Source organism: Solanum pennellii, chromosome 6 (genome assembly GCF_001406875.1).
Source record: "Solanum pennellii chromosome 6, SPENNV200".
Lineage (NCBI taxonomy): Eukaryota > Viridiplantae > Streptophyta > Magnoliopsida > Solanales > Solanaceae > Solanum > Solanum pennellii.
In genome coordinates this window covers 51,405,376-51,429,054 of record NC_028642.1, presented here as the reverse complement: position 1 = coordinate 51,429,054, position 23,679 = coordinate 51,405,376, and the positions used below count along the sequence as shown (strand labels likewise).

General features: G+C 36.0%; 4 protein-coding genes across 5 annotated transcripts in view; all 4 read left to right on the top strand.

The window, feature by feature from the left end:
• The first annotated feature begins 139 nt into the window (after window positions 1-139).
• LOC107023400 (proteinaceous RNase P 1, chloroplastic/mitochondrial) lies at window positions 140-8,654 on the top strand. Of its 2 annotated transcripts, XR_003578908.1 has the most exons (7): window positions 140-1,444; window positions 2,809-2,898; window positions 3,407-3,588; window positions 4,320-4,440; window positions 4,877-4,948; window positions 5,993-6,102; window positions 8,296-8,654. XR_003578908.1 is itself a non-coding variant. In XM_027917780.1 (6 exons), exons 1-6 carry the CDS (start codon window positions 320-322, stop codon window positions 5,156-5,158), a joined length of 1,704 nt encoding a protein of 567 aa, XP_027773581.1. In that variant the 5' UTR covers window positions 143-319; the 3' UTR covers window positions 5,159-5,601. The 2 variants fall into 2 exon arrangements, 1 of the variants encoding a protein (XP_027773581.1); XM_027917780.1 differs by lacking the exons at window positions 5,993-6,102; window positions 8,296-8,654 and adding an exon at window positions 5,045-5,601 and having other exon boundaries at window positions 143-1,444.
• Window positions 8,655-9,348: 694 nt separating this feature from the next.
• Window positions 9,349-12,062, top strand: LOC107023137 (psbP domain-containing protein 6, chloroplastic). The gene is made up of 3 exons (XM_015223720.2): window positions 9,349-9,701; window positions 10,924-11,240; window positions 11,683-12,062. Exons 1-3 carry the CDS (start codon window positions 9,437-9,439, stop codon window positions 11,851-11,853), a joined length of 753 nt encoding a protein of 250 aa, XP_015079206.1. The 5' UTR covers window positions 9,349-9,436; the 3' UTR covers window positions 11,854-12,062.
• Window positions 12,063-12,550: 488 nt separating this feature from the next.
• Window positions 12,551-20,720, top strand: LOC107023136 (protein-tyrosine-phosphatase PTP1-like). The gene is made up of 9 exons (XM_015223718.2): window positions 12,551-12,857; window positions 15,684-15,780; window positions 15,873-15,937; window positions 16,067-16,201; window positions 18,037-18,171; window positions 19,529-19,677; window positions 19,770-19,911; window positions 20,244-20,330; window positions 20,409-20,720. The coding sequence occupies exons 1-8, from the start codon at window positions 12,666-12,668 to the stop codon at window positions 20,310-20,312; spliced, it is 984 nt and encodes a 327-aa protein (XP_015079204.1). The 5' UTR covers window positions 12,551-12,665; the 3' UTR covers window positions 20,313-20,330; window positions 20,409-20,720.
• Window positions 20,721-21,881: 1,161 nt separating this feature from the next.
• LOC107023796 (RNA-binding protein Y14A) overlaps window positions 21,882-23,679 on the top strand; it is a 5,180-nt gene continuing 3,382 nt past the window's right edge. The window contains exon 1 of the mRNA XM_015224604.2: window positions 21,882-22,250. Coding sequence (XP_015080090.1) covers window positions 21,992-22,250 — 259 coding nt within the window. The 5' untranslated portion in view covers window positions 21,882-21,991. The remainder of the gene's footprint in view (window positions 22,251-23,679) is intronic.

The window sequence follows — 23,679 nt, the reverse complement described above, 5'->3', positions numbered from 1 at the left end:
ACTTCACCACTATCCTTGTTGATATGTCATCGTGTACATATCATCATAAGAATTCTTTATTGTCTAATGATATATTTTCTGCAAACTAGAACACATCACTCTTTCTTCTATTGAGAACAGACACAATCTATAGAGAAATATTTTTAAAAATATTATAATAACATGGACAACTAATATGAAACGTAAACCTACTTGGTACATTATAGTTCCTCTGTTTCGTCTAAGTATCCACCAGTTGCAACTGTTTCTTTTTTATATCGACTTCTTCTCAGCTTCCATACCACCGATGTAAAAGGCCAATCCCCATTAAAGCACAGTCATGCTCGTTCGTCGTATGGGTTATTTCTCACCTTCTCTTTCTATAAAGACCTCACCTTTCTTCTCTATTCTCACAAAAAACCCTTTTCCGTTTCATCATCTTCATCCTATCCAATTCTTCAAACCAATTCACACCAAATCCCCACAAACCCATCTCTTTTCCATGAACCAAAAACCCAATTTCACCACTTCCGCTGCTTTTCTCCAAGAACCCACAAACACAAAAACCTTGTCTAACAGGTCGGCCAAGAAAGCTCGCCGTGACGCCCCTGAGAGTGTGCTGCGTCATCAGTTAGACCAGTGTTCTAAACGGGGTGATTTACAGGAAGCAATTCGACTTTATGAAGAAGCTAAGTTAAACAATATTACCCTTAATGTTCATCATTATAATGTGTTGCTTTATCTTTGTTCTTCTGGTTCGGGTACTGAGGGATGTGGGATTGAGAAGGGATTTCAGATTTTTAAACAGATGGGGGTTAATGGTGTTGCTCCGAATGAGGCGACGTTTACTAGTGCTGCTAGATTGGCAGTTGCTAAGCAAGACCCAGAAATGGCTTTTGATTTAGTGAAGAAAATGAAGAGTTTTGGTGTTCCTCCTAAGTTAAGATCATATGGGCCAGCGTTGTTTGGGTTTTGTGAAAAGGGAATGGCTGATAAGGCTTATGAGGTTGATGTACATATGGGGGAATCAGGGGTTGTGGCTGAGGAAGCAGAGCTTTCTGCTCTGTTGAAAGTTAGTACTTTTTCTAAAAAGGCTGATAAAGTATATGAAATGATGCATAGATTAAGGGCAAGTGTAAGGCAGGTGTGTGAAGAGACTGTTGGTGTAGTAGAGGATTGGTTTAATTCTGAATATGCTGCTGAGGTTGGGCTGCAGGATTGGGATGCTCGGAAAGTGAAGGAAGGTGTTGTGAAAGGAGGAGGTGGTTGGCATGGACAAGGGTGGTTGGGAAAGGGGAATTGGACTGTAGTGAGGGTGGAGATGGATAGTTCCGGAGTTTGCCGTTCATGTGGGGAAAAGCTTGTGTGCATTGACATTGATCCTAAGGAGACAGAGAACTTTGCTAATTCCTTGGCTGAATTGGCTTCTGAAAGAGAAGTCAAGGCTAATTTTGTGCAATTTCAGGTCTGTTGATTTTCTTCTGGTGCATTTTATAAATTACTTGTTACATAAAGGGTTACCCTTCTTCTTGGGCTAAATGGTAGAATTACATGTATTTCTCCCCTGTTGGTATTAAGATTTTTGCGTCCAGTTAACTGAAGTATTGATTAATTGTTTGAATACTTGCCAGGATATCCTACATGGTTCATTGTATTAGTGTTTTTAGAAGTCTGTTTTTGTTTCGATGAAGTAATTGACTTAATTAATGACATTAACAAGATGCGAAATAATTACAAAATATAGAAGCAATGCTCATGATAGTGATTGAGGGCTCACATGATATATGCTTTGATGAACTCCACGGATTCTTGGTAGAAAGCCATTGTGTATTCATCAGGACCAGGTGCCTTGTCTAGTGTACATGACTGTATAGCTGCTAACACTTTTAGAAGTTTCAAGTAAGTCTAACACTTAATTGCATTAAGCACCTTCGACTCATGGATGGCTTTGCCATAAAGTTTACATATGCATTCCTGCTGCTGCCATCCCAAAGAGCAAAGCATTGAAGTTAAATCAACCCCATCAAATAAATATAAAAGAAATAAAAGGGTACTTTGTCTAGATATATTATACTTGGAGATTATAGGTTGGGATTCCCTTATAGGATTTTGATGAAGGCCTCTATGATTTCTTTTTGATGACTAATAAGATTTTATAGCACGTTTGGGCAAAAAACCATGTACAAGTAGTATACCAAGATAAGTAGAAAATCTATAACAAAGTATGATTTTCTATGAACGTCACCCACTCTCTATACATAAAGGAAATTCGTGAATGCACTAAAACGAAATTAGGGCTAAGAGGCTATTCATCAACTGTGCAAAATCACTACCCTCAAAAGCTCTCCTATTTCCTTCTCTCCAGACAATCCACTAAGTGCGAGTGGAGCAATCTTCCAGGCCCTACTTCCTCTCCTCCACTTTGCACAGTTCTAGGTAACTTCAGTTCTTACATGATGCCTGGCATAACCCACTGAAGGCCTCTATGATATGTCAGATACAGTGATAGGTTGGGAATAAAGCTGTCTGCTTTTGTCTTTATTATGTAGTGTTTAATGCAAACAATAAAATAGGATCATGATGTTGTAACACAAATAAATAGCTTATATGCTTGTTTATGTCAACCTCTACGATTAGCATTTATGATTTAACACTCTTATGTGTGGTGATTCTTTAAAGCATGAATTTTTCTGAAAGATCGTTACCACAGATATATTCATTTAATGTAGGTAAAATGCTTCTGTGTATTTCCAATATTTGTTGTCTCCATGCTTCAGGCATTCAGTGCTTGAAAGAATATTGAACTGATATAGAGTTGCACTCACTCAGGACTGGCTTCAGAAGCATGGTCCATTCGATGCCGTGGTGGATGGTGCAAATGTCGGCCTTATCACTCAACGAAATTTTAATTTCTCTCAGGTAGAACTATGTTTTTTCCTGTCTTTTCTTGTGTTTTTTCTTTGGGTGTGTGGATGGGAGGGTAGAATTAGGGATGCAGTTTGATATGTGTATAGAAGTTAATCATATATATTTCAGCGGTAGAGAGGGTGACTCTTGGACTTACTTACCATCCCTATATTCGTTTTATTCAGCATGACCAAGAAATATAACTTACTTCGCGTCCCTCTTCTTGTGTTATTTAGTATGACTAAGAAAGAGAGAGAGACACAGAATAACTGCCCCTTTCTGTTTAACTTCATAGAAATTGATGATGCTAATGTGGAATAGGTTGCAAAGTCTTCCAGTTTTAATTTATCAAAATGACCCTTATGCCCAGTTCCTTCCCACCCACCCACCTAGGCACCCACTGTCTAGTATGGATTCGTTATCTCTTAAGTAGTGATGGGAAGCGTACCAACTTCTCAAGATGATGTTCTAGCTAGATAGTGTATAAGAAAGAGTTCATATAGATTTCTTTCTATTGCAGCTCAGGTCTGTTGTCAATAAATTAAGGCAGATGAGTGAATCGAAGAAACTTCCATTGGTTATTTTGCACAAAAGCCGTACAACTGGTGGTCCTGCTCAACATCCTAATAACAAGAAGCTGTTAGAAAGCTGGAAGAAAGCAGGTGCACTTTATGCCACTCCACATGGTTCAAATGATGATTGGTAATACTCTTTACTTTGAGCTCTTATATGCAAATAGGAATTGGTGGCTAGTAGGTAGGTGAACTTATTTGTTTCCAAGAGGGTACAACTCATATATAATTAAATTTTATGGGAGAAAAAGTAATCTATTTAAACAGATGCCATCAACATAATAGTGATGTTGCTCAGCAAATTACTGAACATACCAAGAAACCCGTCTCTATAAATGGATCTGATGGTATATCCATATCTCTTTTCTTGACTAGTCTTGCTTTCTTGCAGTTACTGCTAGTGTTGCCCAGCTGTTTGAGTCCACATTTCTGCTGTCCTTTCCTCCAACTGTTAGCCTGTTCTTTTTCTGTGTCACTCCATTCAATTCTTTATTCTTTGTTGGGACCAAAGTCGCTCTTGCACACTTTTCTTCTTCTCTCTTTGAGTGTCTGGTTGTCATCAACATTTTTCCTCCATTCAAGAGCAAATTGTTCTTCTCCACATTGCTCAACGCGCACAACTTTTTTTGTTGGGATCAACACACATAACTTCAACTCATCATGACATGAAAATCTGACATTGAACATGAAACAATTGCTTCACCTTTCCCTTCTTTGCATGAAATTCTGACTGGCACCAGATGCAAATTCTAGGTTGTACCAGACACCCTTAATATAACCAGTGTAGCTCTTGTTGGTTGGCTTTTGTTTTGTGAGTGCTTTCATATTATGGCTTTTCTGAGGCGTAAGCTTATTCTCCAGGTACTGGTTATATGCTGCTGTCAGTTCCAAAGGCTTGCTTTTGACAAATGATGAGATGAGAGACCATTTGTTCCAACTATTAGGCACTAGCTTTTTTCCCAGATGGAAGGAAAAACATCAGGTCTAATCTCTCTCTCTCACTATTCTGTAACATGTTAGACAATGAAAAGTTGGAATCCTTATTACAGTGCTATAGAGTCCTCTATTACAGTTCCTACTAAAGATGGAGTAAAAAAAAGGGTACTCTTTTTAGTGTATAGTAGCTTAATATCTGTATAAGTAGGTTATGCCAAAATAAAAAAGAAGAAGAAAGACAGTTATGCCGAGAAAAAGGTGAAGTCCTGTTACACTGTTCCTATTAAATTACCAAAATTCTTCATTATAGCTGGTTGTCAAAGAATGCAGAGATAGGTGCAGGGTTGTGAGAATTGAAGTTCTCCTAAAGAACTCGTCTGATGGAGTTGAGAGAGTTTATGTTATTGGGGTTAATGGTGATGCTTTTAAATAAGGCAATCAGCAGTTAGATTCCATAACGGTCTTCTATTTACAAATTGCAGATCCGGATGACAGCTTCAAGAGATGACGGACTTAAGCTCCATATGCCACCACCCTATTCAATTGTTATTCAGGTGAGCCATCTCATGACTAATCCATATAAGTTAAGCTCACCTTAGCTGTTATTCTAATGTCCAACTCTACTTTGTACGTGTGAAATTGAAATGTAGGAGTCAGAGCAGGGTTGTTGGCATGTACCAACTCTTACTGGAGATGACCTTGAGATACCAAGACAGTGGCTATGTGCTACCAGGAAAAAAGCACTTCACTCTGTCTTTCGATGAACTGGGAATCAAATCATTAACATATAAATGTGATTTCTGGGACAGCATCAGTGAAGCAACCATGCATGAGTGCTTTTTTTCTTTGAAGAAGCTTATAATTTGAACTTCTCATAGGTTGTTGTAGATGGAGATCAGGAAGATCGCTAAATACAAAAGTTTCTGGATACAGTTAACGTCTCTATAACAATCTAGTTTTATTATCTTGTATACTAGTTTTTGCTTGTGTGTTCTGGAGTATTTGGTCAATTTTTTTGTAACAATTTTGCCAGTTACAAGTGTTAGAAGGAAAAAGTTCTGCCACAATAGAAGAATCGTGCTTTTGAAACTCAAAGAGGATATTGCTGCATTTTTAATATTTAATTTGCTGGTCCCCGAGTACAAGAAGAAAAACAGCTTATGAAGTTCAAATTATTTTTCTTTGAAGAGAAACATCTATTTGATCAGTTGAACAATCTTGCTAGAGTTTGATTATCAGTATTATCTCCTCAGAGAATTTCTGTGTATAGTTATTTATTGCAGGAATCAAATTCTTCAAAGAACACCAGGAATATGGTTTCAATTGATTTAATGACAATGGTATTGAAAGCTATGCATACACTATTGGTTCCAAGAACTTGGATGACTGTTGGGGTATCTTTCCCATCTTGCAAGCCGAGCTGCAGTTTGATATTTCACTTTTATTCTTTAACACTCAACCACCCCACAGATCCAAACTCCTCTATGACTAAATGTTGCCCCTCTTTGGTGCTTCTAGTTTTAGTATCTTAATAGTCAGATAAACTCATCTAATTTTGCGAATAGTCAATTTTCTTATTAGACTTTGTATTAATTTAGTTAGGTGGTTTCCTGCCAAAAGCACAATCTGGAGATTGATAGGCAGAGGCAGATCAGATCTGGAGGTCGATAGGAGCAAAATGCCAACTGCACCCCACTCTCTTGAAGAAGTATGTTTTCTGTTAATATATACCAATTCTAATAGATATCTTATCAATATACAATGTTGGAGCTGAAGCAGTCCAAATCCCTATTACATATACACTGTGTTCGCCCCTATTGACATATATCCTTGTTTTGTACATGCATTCCTTATTGTTCTCTAGAACTTTATCCTTTTTTTCTTCAATATGCATGGCTAACAATGACAAGGGGAAGTATTGAAAATAATGCATAAAGTTCTCATGGCTAGCAATATCCAGAGGATATCTAAAGGCAGGGAGATCCATCTTCTACATTTAGCCAACTTTAGGAAAACCAGTATGCATATGATATGTTATTATTGAAAGTAGTTTGCATACTCCCTCTTCGAATAAGACAAAAGCAATAGAGACAGGTCTCATGTAGCTGCAATAAAATTTTTTTTATGTGCACATGACATATTTCAACTTATGACATCTTCATCAGCCAAAACTAGGATCATCAGGATATGTAAGACTTTAGCTTTGACTAGTTAGGTCTGAATCTCACTAGTCAAAAACTAATTTCAAGGGGTTAACATACTAACAAATGCTGAAGATTATATATAAACCTGCAATATAAAATGTGATTTTGCGGAGTTACATCCAAGTCCTAGATAGATTCGTAGTTTATGTTGTGACACGGGTACTTAACATAATAGCAACAAAAATCCACTTTCAGTAAGTCAGGATTCGAAAAAAAGAAGTCAGGATTCTAAACAAAAATTTCAGGGTTCTTGGAAAATATTACATTTTCAAAAAGCCACTTTTGATCAAGGGTTCTTTCTTGTTGAGATGCTTACATATGCTTGAGGGTCTTTGTTAGTGACTATGAAAGGAACCATTCATGGTAGCTATAACTGAATATTCCTGGTTTGATAATGTCGCAGTTGATCAAATCAGTGTCTTCTGAAAATCAATAAGCAATAACCATTAAGCAGCATGTTCGGAGGAGCCCTTTTTATGCTTTTTTTCAGTCAAGTTTTGGTCCCTTTAGAACTCTATTCTTTACATTGAGTCCTCTTTAGCTTCTGCTTCTTCAATAAGAAAGATCAATATCTGATCTTCATGCTATGATCAATGAAGACCCAAAAATAGACTTTATGATCTTCAATGTCAGATCTTCACACCATTATCAATTTGTTTCTCACTCTACTTTTCAGGTTATCATATCATGCTTGATATGAGTTACACTTTGTTACAAGTAAGTTTAACCTGATAGTCTCTGAACATAAAACTCAAATTTTTTCTCCCCATCTTTTACAAGTACGTGGTGACTCTGTTTCTTACTGAAACATGGAGGATGTATGCAGACTAAGTTAGACATGCTCATTAATTTCCATTGAGGAAACTTCAAGATCTTCTAGGCTGGAGAATAATTTAAACAAATAAATACTCTAATGGAACTTCTTAAAATAGCTATAAGGCATACTGATTTGCATTATCCAAGTCCATTTCAGCAGGATCACAGGTGTGAGAAGTTAAGATAGGATGTTGCCAATTCTCGAAAAAGAAGTTAAGATGGGGTTAAATAGATAGCGAAGAGCAGAGATGCTGATTGATTATAGTAGAGAGAAGCAATGTTGATTTTAGAGATATTTGTAATAACCTGGTTCACAGTAGCTACCAGGTTACAAGTCACTTCCTTGCTTTTGGTGGTGGTCTCTTTTGCAATGGCTTAGTCCAGACAAGGCAATAACCCATCTAAAGCTGTATGAGCAAGTGGGGTTTTGACTCCATTGCTACACAAGTGTATGTAGTCTTGCTGAAATGCACAGATAATTAAGAACAATAGAGATGTTTCACATACTGGATATGATAAAAAGATAGATCAAAAGTAAGAATATTAGAGGTACCTTGAAAGTAAGTCTATATTGGGTTATGTTGTTGGAAGTAAGAATATACAACAACATACCTTGTGTAATTCCACAGGTCAGGTCTCTCGACCATAGTCCTTACCCCTAGCTCATGGGGGGTAGAGATGTTATTTTCGATAGACCCTCATCTTAAATAACTTGAAAGTAAGACTATGAATGTCATATTTGTTGTGATACCCCAAAGTTACTTTGAGAAACAAGTTGTGCATGACCTTTTCCCCTATTTATGGTTTAGTTGTAGAATATTTAACTTCTTTTGTATCCAACATCATGTTAAAAGTTCTAACTCCGTTTTATCCTGCTTTAGGAGAAGCTGTATCCATAGAAGAGTTGCTTGCCTAATGCGAGAAGAGATCTCAACAACACAATGAAACAGCATCATCATCAGTGAAATACTTGCAAGAGCAGCTTACTTGCAGTTGTGGAGAACAAGAAATATGCCTTACAAGTATAATGCCCCAGTGATGAGAATCCACCAAAAAATCTAACTTGCTTATTACCCACCAGTGAAATTTGGCAAGCAAGAGTAACTCATAAAAATGAATCATCCTAGATTTACTTCACAGATCATACAGCTCTAAAAAAAGTAGCTAACTGTAACTTATTTGATCACACAACAACAAAAGTTTAGTTCATATCTTAAATCATGAGAAACTTTCTATAACATTCCCTCCGGTCTATTTTCCTTGTCGTCCTTATTAAAAATAGATGATTCAAAATACTCTTGTCTTATATAGTGACACAAAATAAAATTGCCTCCAAATGTCACCTTAGAAATTCAAAGTAAAGATTAGTATGCATTTTCAACTAGAGAATTACTTCCTCCATTAAAAAATATTACTTGTTACAATTTCTTTTTTGAGAATCAAACTATATGAATATTGACTAATATCTTAGTCAGAAAAAATAAATACAATTCTATAGTGTTTTTCATATGATTTTTGAATATTTTAATTTTAATTTCAAAAAATTAAATTAATCTAATCTAATCAATTTGTGAATCGTAAAATAAAATATTGTTCACACGGTTCTCAAAGCAGAGAAGGAAGGGTGGGCAATAGGTACCACGAGCTCTCTGTCCCACACAAGCAAGTGTAGTTCATTGGTTTCACCGAATGCTCCTATCTCTCGGCAAAGATTGTGTGCAGTTATACTTCGTGATGCTGTAGATCAATCTAGTCTCCGTTGGGTTCCAACCAGGGATTCTATTCCTTTAAAGATTATCTTTTCCATTAGTCGAAACTTGTGGGAAGGATAACCGATATCGGGAATCAAATATTTATAGGGATAACTTAATAATATATATCTCTTGCTACTATTTATTATTAAGTGACCTGGCAGAAGGCAGACCTCATCCCAAACGGATATAATATCCACTCCCCCATAAGGAAGGCACTGATTGGCGTTTCTTCACACAACACCAGAGAAAGAAAAAAAAAAAAACAGAAATGGCGCTGAAGCCATTGTCTTCCATATTTGCAAATTCAACAAATCCACCATTAACATCTGCAAAACCCCATCATCAAAACATAGGGCTATCGAGAAGAGATTTCATCAATGTTGGTCTTTCTGTAATGCCACTGCTCGTATCTCCTCCTCCGCTTTCCATTGCTCGAGAAGTTGAAGTTGGTTCTTTCTTGCCTCCATCACCTATTGATCCTAATTTTGTTCTCTTCAAAGCAACTCCTAAAGACACTCCTGCTCTTCGTGCCGGTATAATGTCGACCACTCTTCATTCTTATTATCTTTGTGTGTAAACTGTTTTATTCATTTGATTTTTGGGTAATTGTGTAGTTTTAGTTTGTACCCATTTTAATTTTGAATTTGAGCAAGATTTTTCCACTGCAGAGTTGGGAAAAGAGTCATAGTTTCTGTAGTTCGCTAGAAGCTTCTGCAAAGCAATATCCTGATAAACAAAGCTCATTAACCTGAAAGAATATTGATTGTATTAGAATAACAAGCTTAGTGGATCCAGAAATTTGGATAGAAGACAAGTCTCTAATTCTTTACCTCTTAGGCAGTGAAAAATGCAGTATTTTGGCTTAGGCGGTTCGGAACGTGAATTTGGAAGCTCGAGGTAAATTTTGAATCCCTAAACCACTGGGCCAACCTCTTGTTTTGTGTTTAGGAGATACAAAATTTATATATAATTGTCAAGAGGGTTCTGATGAACATCTCGCCCCCTAGATCCACCTCTGCTTTTAGGTGCCTAGGTACCCGTATTCTGGAACTTGTTTATTTTAAATCCCAAGCCTAAAATGAGTGAGTACTTGTATTCTCATTACTTTATGAGTTTATCACCTCAAAACCAAGTTCCAAGCTCCTTTGAGAAAATAGATTGTAGTAAGAAAGAAATCTACTTGGTTTATGAATCAGATCTAAAATAGGCAAGCAGCACAAAATGTCTGTGTGGAACTTGTGTAGAACCTAAGATATGGCAACAGCTTGACAGGTTTGAGCCTTATTATAATGCATTGCTGGTTCCTAGTCCATGTAACCTTGCTTTTGTTGCTGCTCAATTTTTTGTTTGAGTAAAATATTCTGCCATTTAATGTTTCTGTAGTTAATAAATGGTGTTGGCATTAATGTTGGATCAATTTGTAAGTATCTCTTTTGTGTTACGGACCACATCCTTGCTGAGCGATGAGCTATTTCAGATATGAGAGTGCAGTCAGAGTGTTCTCTTAATTGGCAATACATTTTATATCTGCCTGTGGCCTATTATGGTGGTTTGTCCAATCAAGTAATGCCAATTTCTTAGTTGTAACATAACTTCTATTAGTACCTTTTCTTCTTCTTCTTCTTCTTTTTAGTGTAGTTCATATCTTCTTGATATGCTTATGAAGGTTACCATTTACATAAATTGGTGTTTCCGTTTTCAACATTTGTTTCTCCTGTAGATTGCTTATGATGCTTTATATTTAGTTTCTTGCAGGAAATGTGCAGCCTTACACATTTATTCTTCCTCCAACCTGGAAACAACTCCGTATAGCTAATATACTATCTGGAAACTATTGCCAACCCAAATGTGCAGAGCCGTGGGTGGAGGTGAAGTTTGAAAATGAAAAACAGGGTAAGGTTCAAGTGGTGGCTTCTCCTTTGATCCGTCTCACTAACAAACCTAATGCAACTATTGAAGACATTGGGACCCCTGAGAAAGTCATTGCTTCTCTTGGCCCTTTTGTCACAGGAAACACTCTCGATCCAGATGAACTCCTTGAGACTTCTATAGAGAAACGTGGTGATCTAACGGTGAGAGTCTTCTCATTTTCTCATCCATTTATCATATTGAAAAAATAATATGTTCCCCCTTATCTTCATCCCTTATTTCCAACACATAAGAGGACTGGCATGGCTGGTAATCTTGTCTATGATGGTTTACTCGAAAGCTAATGGAGTCATGACTAAGTTGCTTAGACAGTACTTAATATCTCAGCGGGATAAATGGCACGAAGAAAGTATCCATGGATTTTATCTGGCCCCAGCAATATGCAACAGCCTGATTTAGCAAATGATAGGTGCATCATAGTTATGTTTTTCCTGGAAAAAAATTACTCCGCTTCTAAGAAACTGGTTTCACTGTTTGGTGCTCCATACAACAATGTATTTCTATGCATTTGGTCTTCCTGTTATATGCAACTGTTGCTCTTTAAATCTCCTGATGAAGAGAATGCTTCTATCTTTGTGTTTGCAGTATTACAAGTACGTTCTTGAAACTCCATACGCTCTTACTGGATCTCACAACCTAGCCAAGGCAACGGCTAAGGGAAATACAGTTGTCCTCTGTGTGGTCAGTGCCAATGACAAACAGTGGGCATCATCACAGAAAACTCTACAGGCTATTCTTGATTCCTTTGAAGTGTAGTTCCTTCCCCTCGTCTTCATTTTCTCTGTCTCTTCCCTTACATAGAGTGAGTGCCATGGGATAAGTGGCTCAAAATTGATTTTTGTAATGCAATAAACAAGAATTGCTTCTGTCGAACCCAGATTATATTGTTGTTTTTACTGTATCCCCCTTTCAATTGTATCATATCAATACAAAAAATGCACGAATGAGTGTTGTACTGTTAACTACTTGTGTGTTTGTTCTTATGAATTTAGAAACGGCCTGCTGTATTTGTGCGCGAGCTAAAGCTTTTTGAAAGTAATAATTTGAAGGTATAATAGAGAACTTTTATTTCTTTTATTATTTCTTGATTTATCAAAATGAACAAATAGTTAGGAACAATAAAAAAAATAAAAGTGGACAAGTAATTCAAAATGTAGAAATAAAATATTTTGGAAAATGTATATAAATATATCTATCCAGACAAGAAGACAAAAGTCAAAAATAAATCTTACGGGTGAAGATATGGAATTTAAAATAAAATTTCAAATTAATATCTTGATATTTCGATTTATCACAATGATAAATAAAGTCAACAATGACTCAGCGATGAAAAAGGTCCTCCTTCTTGCTGTCTATCAATAAAAAAAGTAAGATTACAATTTTTTGAATAAATTTATTTAATATCAAAATAAAAGTAGAATTATATTACGTAAATTGAAACGAACGTAATATGTCATATTTTAATAAATAGTTTCAGTAATTGAAAGTGCGTACAAAGAAAGCAGTGAAGTGAACATCCTACCACGGGGTGCGGACTGTCCATTCGGAATCGGAGGCAGATATCAGCGATGGCCACCGCCGGTAAACTCGTGTCGTCGTCGTCGGCACCCAAGCCTTTCGATTTCTCCGACGATTCAGTTCCTAAGAGAGTCGTTCTGTCGAGTGATCAGCAGCGTTATTGCTTGGAAGCACTCAAAGTCTTCAAGGACAAGAGGTTTTCTGCTCCCGAAAAAATCCGCCAAGAGTTCATGACGTTGCAGGTCCGTTTGCATTATACTCTCTTTCTTTCTCAATTTTATTGTTATTTAATGTTGTGCATTTTGATAAAAGAGGAGGGTATTTATTCAATTGGTCAATTTTTTTGAAGAATATTTTCTCAAGTTACTCGAAGAATGATGAAAATAACTTCCAAAACAGGTTCTACAAGTAGCATTTCATATTGATTGTATCCTCCAACGCACCTCATCTTTACCTCCACCTTATTTGTCTATATTATGTACAAATGCTTTTAGTATAGTATATTTTGCTAAGTACTATACACAAGAAAATAAGTTACAAATCCACTTATTTCCTGGAAACTATTTCCTTCATACAGAATACACCCGAAATGTTGAATTTGGGATATATGAGATGGATCCAAACAGAGTGAGATGGATATAAAGTATTCTTAGTCCATGTTCAACTAGTTAGGGAATATGGTGGAGTTGATTGAAGTGTGATGATTATTTGATTTTTAGTTGGATATTCACAGTCATGTTATCATATATCAATTAGAAAAATCAAGTCTTTCTATGCTAAGAATGAATTGCTGTCGTCATTGGACTTTTCAACGTTTCTTCTTCACATAGGTGGTTCCATTCTTGGAAAAATTGTGGTAGTTTGAATGCTTCAAACAGCAAATTCATTGGAACGTATTAAATGGTTCATATTAATCGATATGTATATAGAGGATTTATGCTATGGACTCCAGGTAATTTAGAATTAAGATGTAGTTGATAAATTGACTGATTGAAGTGTTGGGAAATTGTTTGAGTTCTAGTTGGATTTTTACTGTCATACTATTTTGAAAAGGGAAATCTCTTACTCCTTGTAGGATGACTGCCAACCTTAACTAGGTGATAACATCATGAAGGCTTTAGGCATTTAATTCATTACGTCATATGAAATAGGCTTAAGTTAATTGATCTTGAGCCGACTACTAGTAGTTAGGGATCGAGAAGCAGTTAACCGGTTGATTGATTGATTCAAAGTTTTGGGTGATATTGATGACTTGATAAATACCAGACACATTAATTTATTCGATTCAAACACAATACACATGAACATTTTTCCAAAGTGGGAATATAACTAAGTTAAAGACTTAGCGCTTCTAATATTCTGACATATGCTATTTTGAAACATCTCCTACTGTGTTCAATCACAATTTTAAGCTCTCAGCATTAGCATGTGTTGTAGTATGTTTTACAGGATTCTACAATCTATACCATATCGCTAGCCTTTCCTCTCTGAATTTGTACATCTTTTCACTACAATTAGTGTCTCCTTGAGATATAGCATCTTTTTTTTTTCGATTGGTAAAAGTAATTTGATTCAGCAAAATGCTCTTTCTGGTATAGAATTTCTGCAGCATTCTTCCCCTCATTTCACTTATCCTATGCTAATATGATAATCCAAAACTTGTTGCTTCTCATTTAACATTCTTTATGTTTTCTTGTAGGTAATCATTCTTAGAAGATTAGAGTTAGAATTTGTTTCCACGTGAAAAAAGGACTAGTTCTTTTTCCTTTCAAAGAGTAATTATTTATTGATCCCGCTTTGGGATTACACTGGGTATGTTGTTGTATGGGAAAGCTCATACTAGGGTATAGGAGAAGTAAAGAAGTTCTGCAAAAATACAGTTCTCTATGAACAACATCTAGTTAGTATAACTCTATACTACCAGAGGTTTTATGTTCTCTCTTAAATTTACTAGAAACAACATATTTGCCTTAATTTGCATGAGAATACCTTTTTATCGGTAATTTGTATAACAGTATTATTCTCCCCTCGGAAACTCCATTCCTTTCTCTCCTATTACCCACATTTGGACAGATCAGGTTACATTCCTGCTCTCTATCTCCGTTTCCTTCTTTCTTCTAAAGCTCCAACTGAACATGAGATCTTTCCTTGTATATGGTATTGCCTACTGAACGCCAAAGGGATTCAATACTACCCACCTTAATCAACTTTCTAATGGGCAATGCGTGAGCAAGTGATCCACATCTGCGCAGGATTGTTTACACATATAGCACCAGCTATTTTGTCCTAACTTCCGTTTGCTCAAGTTCTCTGCAGTAAGGATGACTACCCTTTCTGTTGCTGGAAAACATACCTTCATCAGAGCTCTAGGAATCCAGATTGAGATCTGTGGGAGAATTATGTGTTTTCTTTTTAGTAGTCTGTCGTAGGACTGCTTAAGTCCAAAATTCCTCATGCTTGCCCATTCCATAACTAAGAATTCTGACCTGTTGGTGTGATGTTTTGCTTTTAAAGTAGTTCAAATAGGTTGTGGAACTCACCTATCTCCCACAGCTCTAATGATCAAGTTGCTTAGTTTTGTCGTTACATTTCAGAGAGTAATATTGTTACTTTCTTGAGATCCGGAATGTATTAGGAAGGCCTTGCTCAAAGTATCAACTCCGAAAAGCAAAAATGGAGGCATATTGGGAGTTAGGTGGTCTTAACTCTTAAGTGTCTATATGAAGCAAAATAACACCTTTCAATAGTTTTAGGAAAATATTGAGAAGCTTCTTTGATGGTTGAGTTCATTTATGTATTGTTTCCCGCTCTCATTTAAATCTAGTTTCCAAAAAAAAATAAAAAATCCAAGCATCTTTTATGTGATGTTTTGGGTGGATGCTGGTGGTGGTGACTCCACTTAAAATGAGCTAAATTTATGTCAAAGGACAGCTCTCTTATGTTTTGAGAAAGTTGTTGTTGCATGATGTTGTTTGTTTTGCTTCTTTGTTATTTATTTGTTGAGATCTTGGCTTTCTGTAAGTAGCATGATATTATCCTGAATTCCAAGAACACCTCTTATGACTCAGGCAACTAGGATGAGAGCTTCAGAAATGAAAAGTAGATGCTCAATGGCTTTGAACAGCGCAAACATTAGCAAAAATCGATACACTGATGTTCTGCCATGTATGCAGATCAGTTTCTATCAATTCTTCGATTGATGTTGAAGTTGTGTATTATAACCTGTGAATAATTATATCAAGCTTCATTCTTCTCAGTTGACAATAACAGGGTTGTTTTGGACCCACCAGCTAGAGGATATATAAATGCAAGCTTCATTAAGGTAGACTTCTACGTCCATTACTTGAAATTAGTTAAGCATGCTACTTGCTCTCGATACTCTCTTGGAAAATGTCAAGCTCTCTTCCACCAATCTGCTTCATGAGCATTATAATGCTCCTTTTTGCTGTAGATATCTGAAGACGTGTCTCAGTTTATTGCAACACAAGGTCCTCTACAACACACTTTTGAAGACTTCTGGGAAATGATAATCCAGCATCGCTGTCCTGTGATTGTGATGCTTACACAATTGTTTGACAACTACAAGGTATTCAACTGTTTAAATTACCAGGTAAGCATTGTAATGTTAACAAGACAAGATATCTTGTTCTGTCATGTGACAGAAAGAAAAAAATTGAGATTTTTTGTGACCAGGCTTCTGATAAAAAATTTTCTACCTAGGTAAAATTCTAACTTTTCTGCCTTTTTCATCTCTTGATTTTCATCCTCTGTTATAATTAGATCTAGCATTTTTATACTTTCAGAAAGGTGCAACTGAACCTTTGATACTGTTTTTGCATTTTTGCTTGAGATACTTTGCCCCTTTACTATGTACTCTTCTATATTTTGAGTGGTGAGATAGGTTGGGGAAAAGAAACAGTAGAGAAAAAAATATCTTAACCATCTCTTCTTGCTTGTCAATCTTTATTACACACCTCTGTGTATAATTTCTTACACAGAAAGGAACAAACAGGTTGGTATTTTCAATATATATGCTACTACATCTTCTCGAAAAATAGAAAAAAGAAAAGGTTGGTAGTAAATGAATGCTCATTTTCTATCAGCATTCTTTTACATTAGGGGTGTCAAATGGGCGGGTTGGGTTGAAATTGGAAATATTACAATGGGCTGAATAGAAATCGGGTTGAGTCTTGACCCGCCCAAGTTTACTTTGGGCTCAAATGGGCTGGGTCTTGACCCGCCCAATTTGACCCGATTAATCTCAATAATTTAAAATATTATTATTTAACTTTTATAATCACAATTTGAATTTCTGCTCAAGATTTTTTTGTTAAAAAAGTAACAAATGGATAGATAAATCCTAAAAGATGTTGAATTGATAATAATTCATACCTTCAATATAGGAACATATCTTAATAAAAAAATTTAAACGGGTTAAAATTGGAGATTGAATTGGGCTCAATTGAGAATTCTCTTCAAATGGGTTAAGCTTGAATGGGTTGGGATTGAACCCAATTCAAATTATCTTGAGCCCAACCTTTAAAATTTTGGGCGGGTTGGCTGGGTTACCTATGTTTGGGTTCATTTTTGACACCTATTTTACATCATCCTTTCTGGCCCTAATTCAAGCCGGAGGTTGTGGCTTTAAGGTCTGTTGGAATTTGATATAGTCATCACTGTCAATCTTTCTGCTAGTCATCACTCATCACTGGCAATCTTTCTGAGTAGGGAATGTTTCTCCTATAGACTATTTCAGAGCTTGGGCATATTTTGATGGAGTTGGTATAAGTAGACTTCTAGTGTGGTGCTTAAAGATATTATATGATCACTAGCTTGTGACTTCGTGAAGAATATAAAGCTTGTAGGTGAATAACTTTTGCAGAAAATCAGCTTCTGTTGGGGAAGGTTCCAATTGCAGTTCATATTCCATCACGGGAAAAAGCCCTAGTTTTCCCTTCATATAAGCTTGGTAGATCATTTATTTATTTTTGTGGTCTTTCTCTAGTTTCAAAACTGTTATACTTGGATTTTGTTGGTTATTTGAACTGCAGAAGGATTAGCAAAGTCTAACATGCAAAGGCTTGGCGGCTATTCTAGGATTGGAATTTGGGCTTAATAAGTTCTTCTTTCCCTTCTATCTTCCTAATACCCAATTAGCTGAGAAACAATTTCCTGGGCCAAATGGAAAAAAGGAAAATAAGAGACCTTGTTTCATGACCTTTATTCTGGATTATATTCAACTCTTCACACAAAGAGAGAGGCTACTAGTTTCCTTTCAATCACCCTGTATCACCTATTAACCTCTGAATGAATTTAAGCATTTATCTTAGTTGGTTTTTACTTCATTTGTAAGTGATTAAGCTGGTGATTGCGTCATTTTGACTATTTCATCTTTTCCTCTTTATGAAAAATGCAATGCAGATTGTCAAGTGTGGGGATTATTTTCAGGCAGATGGTGGTCCCAGAAGATTTGGCAATATAGGTATTGTTACGAAGTGGATAAAGACGACTCAGACTTCATTGATTTTGCGATGTCTGGAGGTGAACTATATTGAGGTTAGTAAATTATTCTCTGTCCGTGTTATACACAAGGAGAAGAGCATGAAGAATCTTGTTATGTTGGACATGTATATGGAACCGCTGGAAACTATTTACCTGTTTCATTTGATGGAGAGTGAGAGTTGCTGATGTACATATTTTGATTTCTGCAGCATTTTACATATCTAGACTGATACAGTTCTTCTCCAGTAAATATGAGTCCTTGGCTTTAGAATACCCTTCTTTAAAGCTCTATGATCACGCATTGCTCTTTTTGCATAAGTTCTCCCAAGATTTGGGTTCTTTTTTTATGAGAGCAAGAATAAAAAGGAATTGCAACATATGGGGAAAATTTTGCAATATTATATGATGATTTCCATCAGTATTGCCTTCAACAATCAATTGGATAGTATGGTGTCATTTTTGCTCGTTGTCTCCTCTTGTATATAATCGATGCAATTCCATCTCTAGCTTCAGTTAGTGGTTTTAAAACCAAACATTTTGTGGATATAGGTTTGATTTTAAACCAAACAGGAAGACTGATTGGCTTGTAAACCATCCAGATATGGCTTTGGAAACCTGCCTTTTGTCTATTTCAAGGCCTTGTCTTAGTTGCAGCAAGACTTTTTAAGTAAGCATAGATAATGATTATGAATGCTAATTAAGTGGAAAAGATTCTTTGGTAGTTCCTCACCCCTCCTTCACTATTTTCAAAGTCCCATTTTGAAGCACTTTATTCTACTGTGGAATCGTTTCTGCCTGCATTCTTGTTCCTTCTTTTACAATCTTTGATGCTTGGATAGACTGTTTGAGATAGATGACAACACCTTTTCCCCTCTTCCTTACAAGAGGACAACTTGAATGCTAGTTCTATTTGTTTTATCTTGTGTTTAAATTACTTTTATAGCTGCGTACACACCACCCTCGCCAGACCTCACTTGTGGGATTACACTGGGTATGTTGTTATAGCAAATCTAGTTTTTCTCTTGCCATGTAGTAGGTGGCAATAGACGACTTGTTTGCGTGAGAAGGCTCACAATCGGTACTACAGTCATTGCGGCAATCCCTTAGCGATCTCTTTCAAGTAATTCTGGCATTTTTATTGTTGGGAGTAAAGAAAAACTTAAGTGTTTCACTTTGCAGTACAAATGCTTTATTTCGTATTATGATATCAGAAATGTGGTTTCTTTAACCTTGTACTTTTAGTGGAATTACCTTTTGGCAATCTTGTAAGTAGTTCATACAATGGTATGTAATTGTGGCCCAATTCTCCCACTCACTTGTCATCCTTACATATAGTTAACATTAATTTCTTGCCTATATTATGAGGGAAATGGCAATAAATGTGTGATCTTTTCTCCTTGCTATTTGCCAGTCAAAAGAACCACCTTTGTGTGTTTTACACATTCAATATCCCGACTGGCCTGACCATGGAGTTCCAAAGGACACTCTTGCTGTTCGTGAAATACTGAAACAAACATTTAGTGTCCCACCCAGTCTTGGACCAATTGTGGTGCACTGCAGGTTTCTGTCATCATATTCCCTGTAGATGTGCCTTTTTTAATGATTCTGTAATTTATTCTTTCTAAAGCCTGACATCACATTCTCTTACACAGTGCAGGTATTGGTAGGACTGGAACATACTGTGCAATCCATAATACCATCCAAAGAATATTGGTTGGAGATAAGTCTGCTCTAGATCTCGTTAACACAATAACCATTTTTAGGTCTCAGCGAATTGGGATGGTTCAGACCATGGTACAACAGCTTCTCTTCGTTATTGAAATTGTGTAATACAACTAAAGCAGATAACTGTTGGAGTAGTCGAGGTTTGCAAAAGCTGGCCCGGACACTACCGTCATAAAAAAAATTATATATAGTTGCCCCAGTGTCCTTATTTTTTGTATAAAAGCTAGTCAGATGTCTTGTATTTTATTCGCTATACTCTCTTTTTCTCTTTTGGTATTAGTTACACTTACCCTAAGAATCTATACTACTGTGTTTCAACATTCTTAACTAATCTTTGCTCTTAGGTTCTTAAGTACTTATTGCATGGAATGTCTGTTCTAAACTACTATTTTATATTACAGGAGCAATACCTCTTTTGCTATGATGCCATTATCGATGAGCTTGAAGACCTCATTTCAGATAGCCAATGAAAAAGAGAGTTCATAATGGTAATTTTCAATTTTTCAGTGTCAGCCTCCTCGTTTTTTCGTAAATTAGTTCTAACCATTTCATGTGTTGTATTCCAGCAACTGGTTCTTCCTTGCTGCAATCATGCTTCTGTCCTTGCTTACAAATGAGAAGAAATAGAACAATAATTTGTTCTGAAGCAGCAAATCAGTTGGGTCCACTTGAGTTTCTTACTGTTCTTACCATGTAGGAATAAGCATAAAACGTGCAAAATATCGTATGTTGTATTTCTGTTTGGAAGTATATATGTTTTTAGAGAGGGAAAAAAAACTTATTTAACACACTCTTAATCGTACCCTGCTTATTGTTGATTCCATGTATGGCAAGTTGATGATGTTCAAGGTACCAGAATTTATTAGCTTTTACACCAACTTTCTTGCAATGGTTTATGTGAATACCTTACATAAAATAGAGCTTTGTCGTGCTTTGGTGCTTGACGTGACTGGGGAGGGAGGAGGCTTCAAATAAAGTGCGTAAAATGAACCTATCCTTCTCAGACTTCATTTGCGGAACTTTTTATACTGATATGGTATTCTTTGGTGTAATTAGTTGTGAACAAAAACAACCCATTAATACCTTCTGGTAAATAAGAAGTATAATAAGTGGCTTAGTGTAGTTAAATTATCGTTTCACATTCATACACCATGACAAAAATCATACAAAAGCTTTTATATTTGTTTTCTCTAACTTTTAACATTATGTATTTCAATTAGATAGTATTCTTGCAACTTCAAGGTGAATTTCAAACTCTATTAAATCTATACATAAAAAGATTTAAAAATACCTAATCTGCGGACGAACCTCTCTGTCTGTTTCTGATTGTACTTCAAAATATATTGATTTAACTGGCTTATGTTCACACCATGTGAGACTATTACGATGGAAATGAGGCCAGTAGAATTTCTTATTTACATTCTACAGTTAAAATTAAAAATGAAAGAATCTTATTCATTCCACCGCATTCCTTGATTATAATTTCATTTATTATGGATTCATTTTGATATTTTTATTTGACTAGTATATTTTAGAGTCTCAAATCGAATGATTTGGTGTTATGAAATTATGGTAAATATTTTGTGTAAACTTACATAAATTCTATAGTTTTGATATGAAATTACAATATATTCCTAATAAGTTTCTAATTACATTAATACCTCAAAAGTTAAAAAACCCGAATACAATAATTGAAGCTCAGATATATTAAATACGATCTTGGATACATTAATATGTGGCTCGCATACATTAAAAACTAACTCGGATACATAATATGTAGCTTAGATACATTAAATACTGGATCGAATATATTTATGTGTAAATTGAATATATTAAAGAATAAATTTTTTTAGAGATTTTTGAAAGTAATAGGGAATAATACAAATGAGTAAAACAAAAAAGGGTGTATTTTGATTTGTCCAATATTTTCTTATTAATTGCAATAAACTATATTTCTGACCCGACCCGACCACAAAAAGATTTAGGAAGATCACATGGCCCAAAACCCTTCTCTTCTGCCAGTATAATACCCTAGCATTTTGCCTGGACACAGCTTCAACAAAAATACTTTATTAGTACTAATAAATATATTCAGTTGAAACAAGCGAATCAAAACCCCAGATTCTCTTTTTTTGCTGCAGCGGCGAAAATGGCGAACCCGGAGGAGGCTGTGGATTTCGAGCCAGAGGAAGACGATCTGATGGACGAAGACGTTGACGCTTCATCACCTAGGGCACCGATGCCAAAGCTGAAATCAGCCATTACAGGTGGCGGCGGCGGTTCTTCTGCTTCTAAGAAAATCAAAGGACGGGGTTTCCGTGAAGAGACTGCTGAGGCTGAAAGGAATGCTCGCCTTTCTGCTCGATTTGATTCACTTGACTCCGAAGGTGGCCCTGGACCTGAACGATGTTAGTTTCTACTCTTAACTCATCTTTTATATAACCCAACGAACTTTCTACCTCCTTTTTTTTTTTTTAGAATTTTGTTCAAATTAGGGGAAAATGTTGCAGTAGGTTAACAATTCATCTAAACAAGCGAATCAAAACCCCAGATTCTCTCTTTGTGCGCTGGTGTTAAAGAATTGCTACCTATAATTGTTTTCTCCATGATTTTGTGACGGGAGGTTGATAGTTGAGGTAATGGGTAAAGGGTCTCTAAGGAAATGTTTTAGTCTGGTTAGAGACTTCTATTTAGAGAATATCTAGGTTTAGGATGTCTTAATTTTAACAGGTTAAAAGTTGCTTGTTCTTATAATTGTTTTTCTTTTGGTATTTGTGTTTTGAATAAAGAAAACTGCTACAGGTTGGTAATCCGCGTAATGTAATGACCCTCGAAGGAGTGTGTTTAGTTTGGTTTACAGTCTTGAATCTAGAGAACATCTAACTTTAGAAGACTAACATTGAACACTCAAGTGTTGACCCTGTTATCTTTAGAGTTTTTCCACGGGGTGCTTTTATGGTTTTATTGAGTGTATTTCGTATACTTTCTAGTTTTGGTTTAATTTGTTATCTGTTATTCATTAGTTGAACGATATTAAATTGCTTTTGTGAATGAGACCATGTTAAGGTTTCACCTACATTGTATAAGCAAGCAGAATTAGAGAAGTGAATAAAGAAGTTTGGACCTACTGCTAGTAGAAGTTGATTTTGTTCATCTGTGTGTGAAGAAAAGCAACTAGAGAAAGGAACACTCAAATATTGCTTGTACTCATCTTCAAGTTGTTAGGACCCTGTAGCGGTATCTAGAAAGTGGAATAACTTGAAGATTTTTAAGTTGAGGTCTTTTTTTGTCAAAAGAAATAATTAAGTTGAGGTCTTCATTTTCAGAAAGAGTGGGAAGTCGTGAAATAGGGTAAAATGTGTGTACTTAATGTATATCTGTGCTGTTTGGTCCCCTCCTCTGGCCATTGTGCTTATAAGCCTCTGCCCTCCAGCTTCGTGTTCTTTACATTGTAAATGTGCTAACTAGTTGGATTGGGTTCCAGCTATTACATTATTTACACCTAAGAAGCACTTAAGGTAGGCTGTATATTTGTCACTTTATCATTGTTGCTTAGCTTTTAGAGAGAGCTAGCTTGTATAGCTAATCCAACATACCCTGAACGGCTCAGCTTGGTCTTCAGCACTTGCTGAAGTAGTCGGAGAAGTTGGCCAATAGAATCTAATATGCTGATTTCAGTTGTAGATATTGGTTGTTTGATTGCTGGGTCACCAGCACTTCAAGTAATATGTAATTTGTGCTGGGTATCTGAGATATTTTTCAAGTTATGCAATTCTGATGTAATAAACATCCCAAAATGTCTGATAGGTGCTGATTCAGACATGCATATGTTGCCCC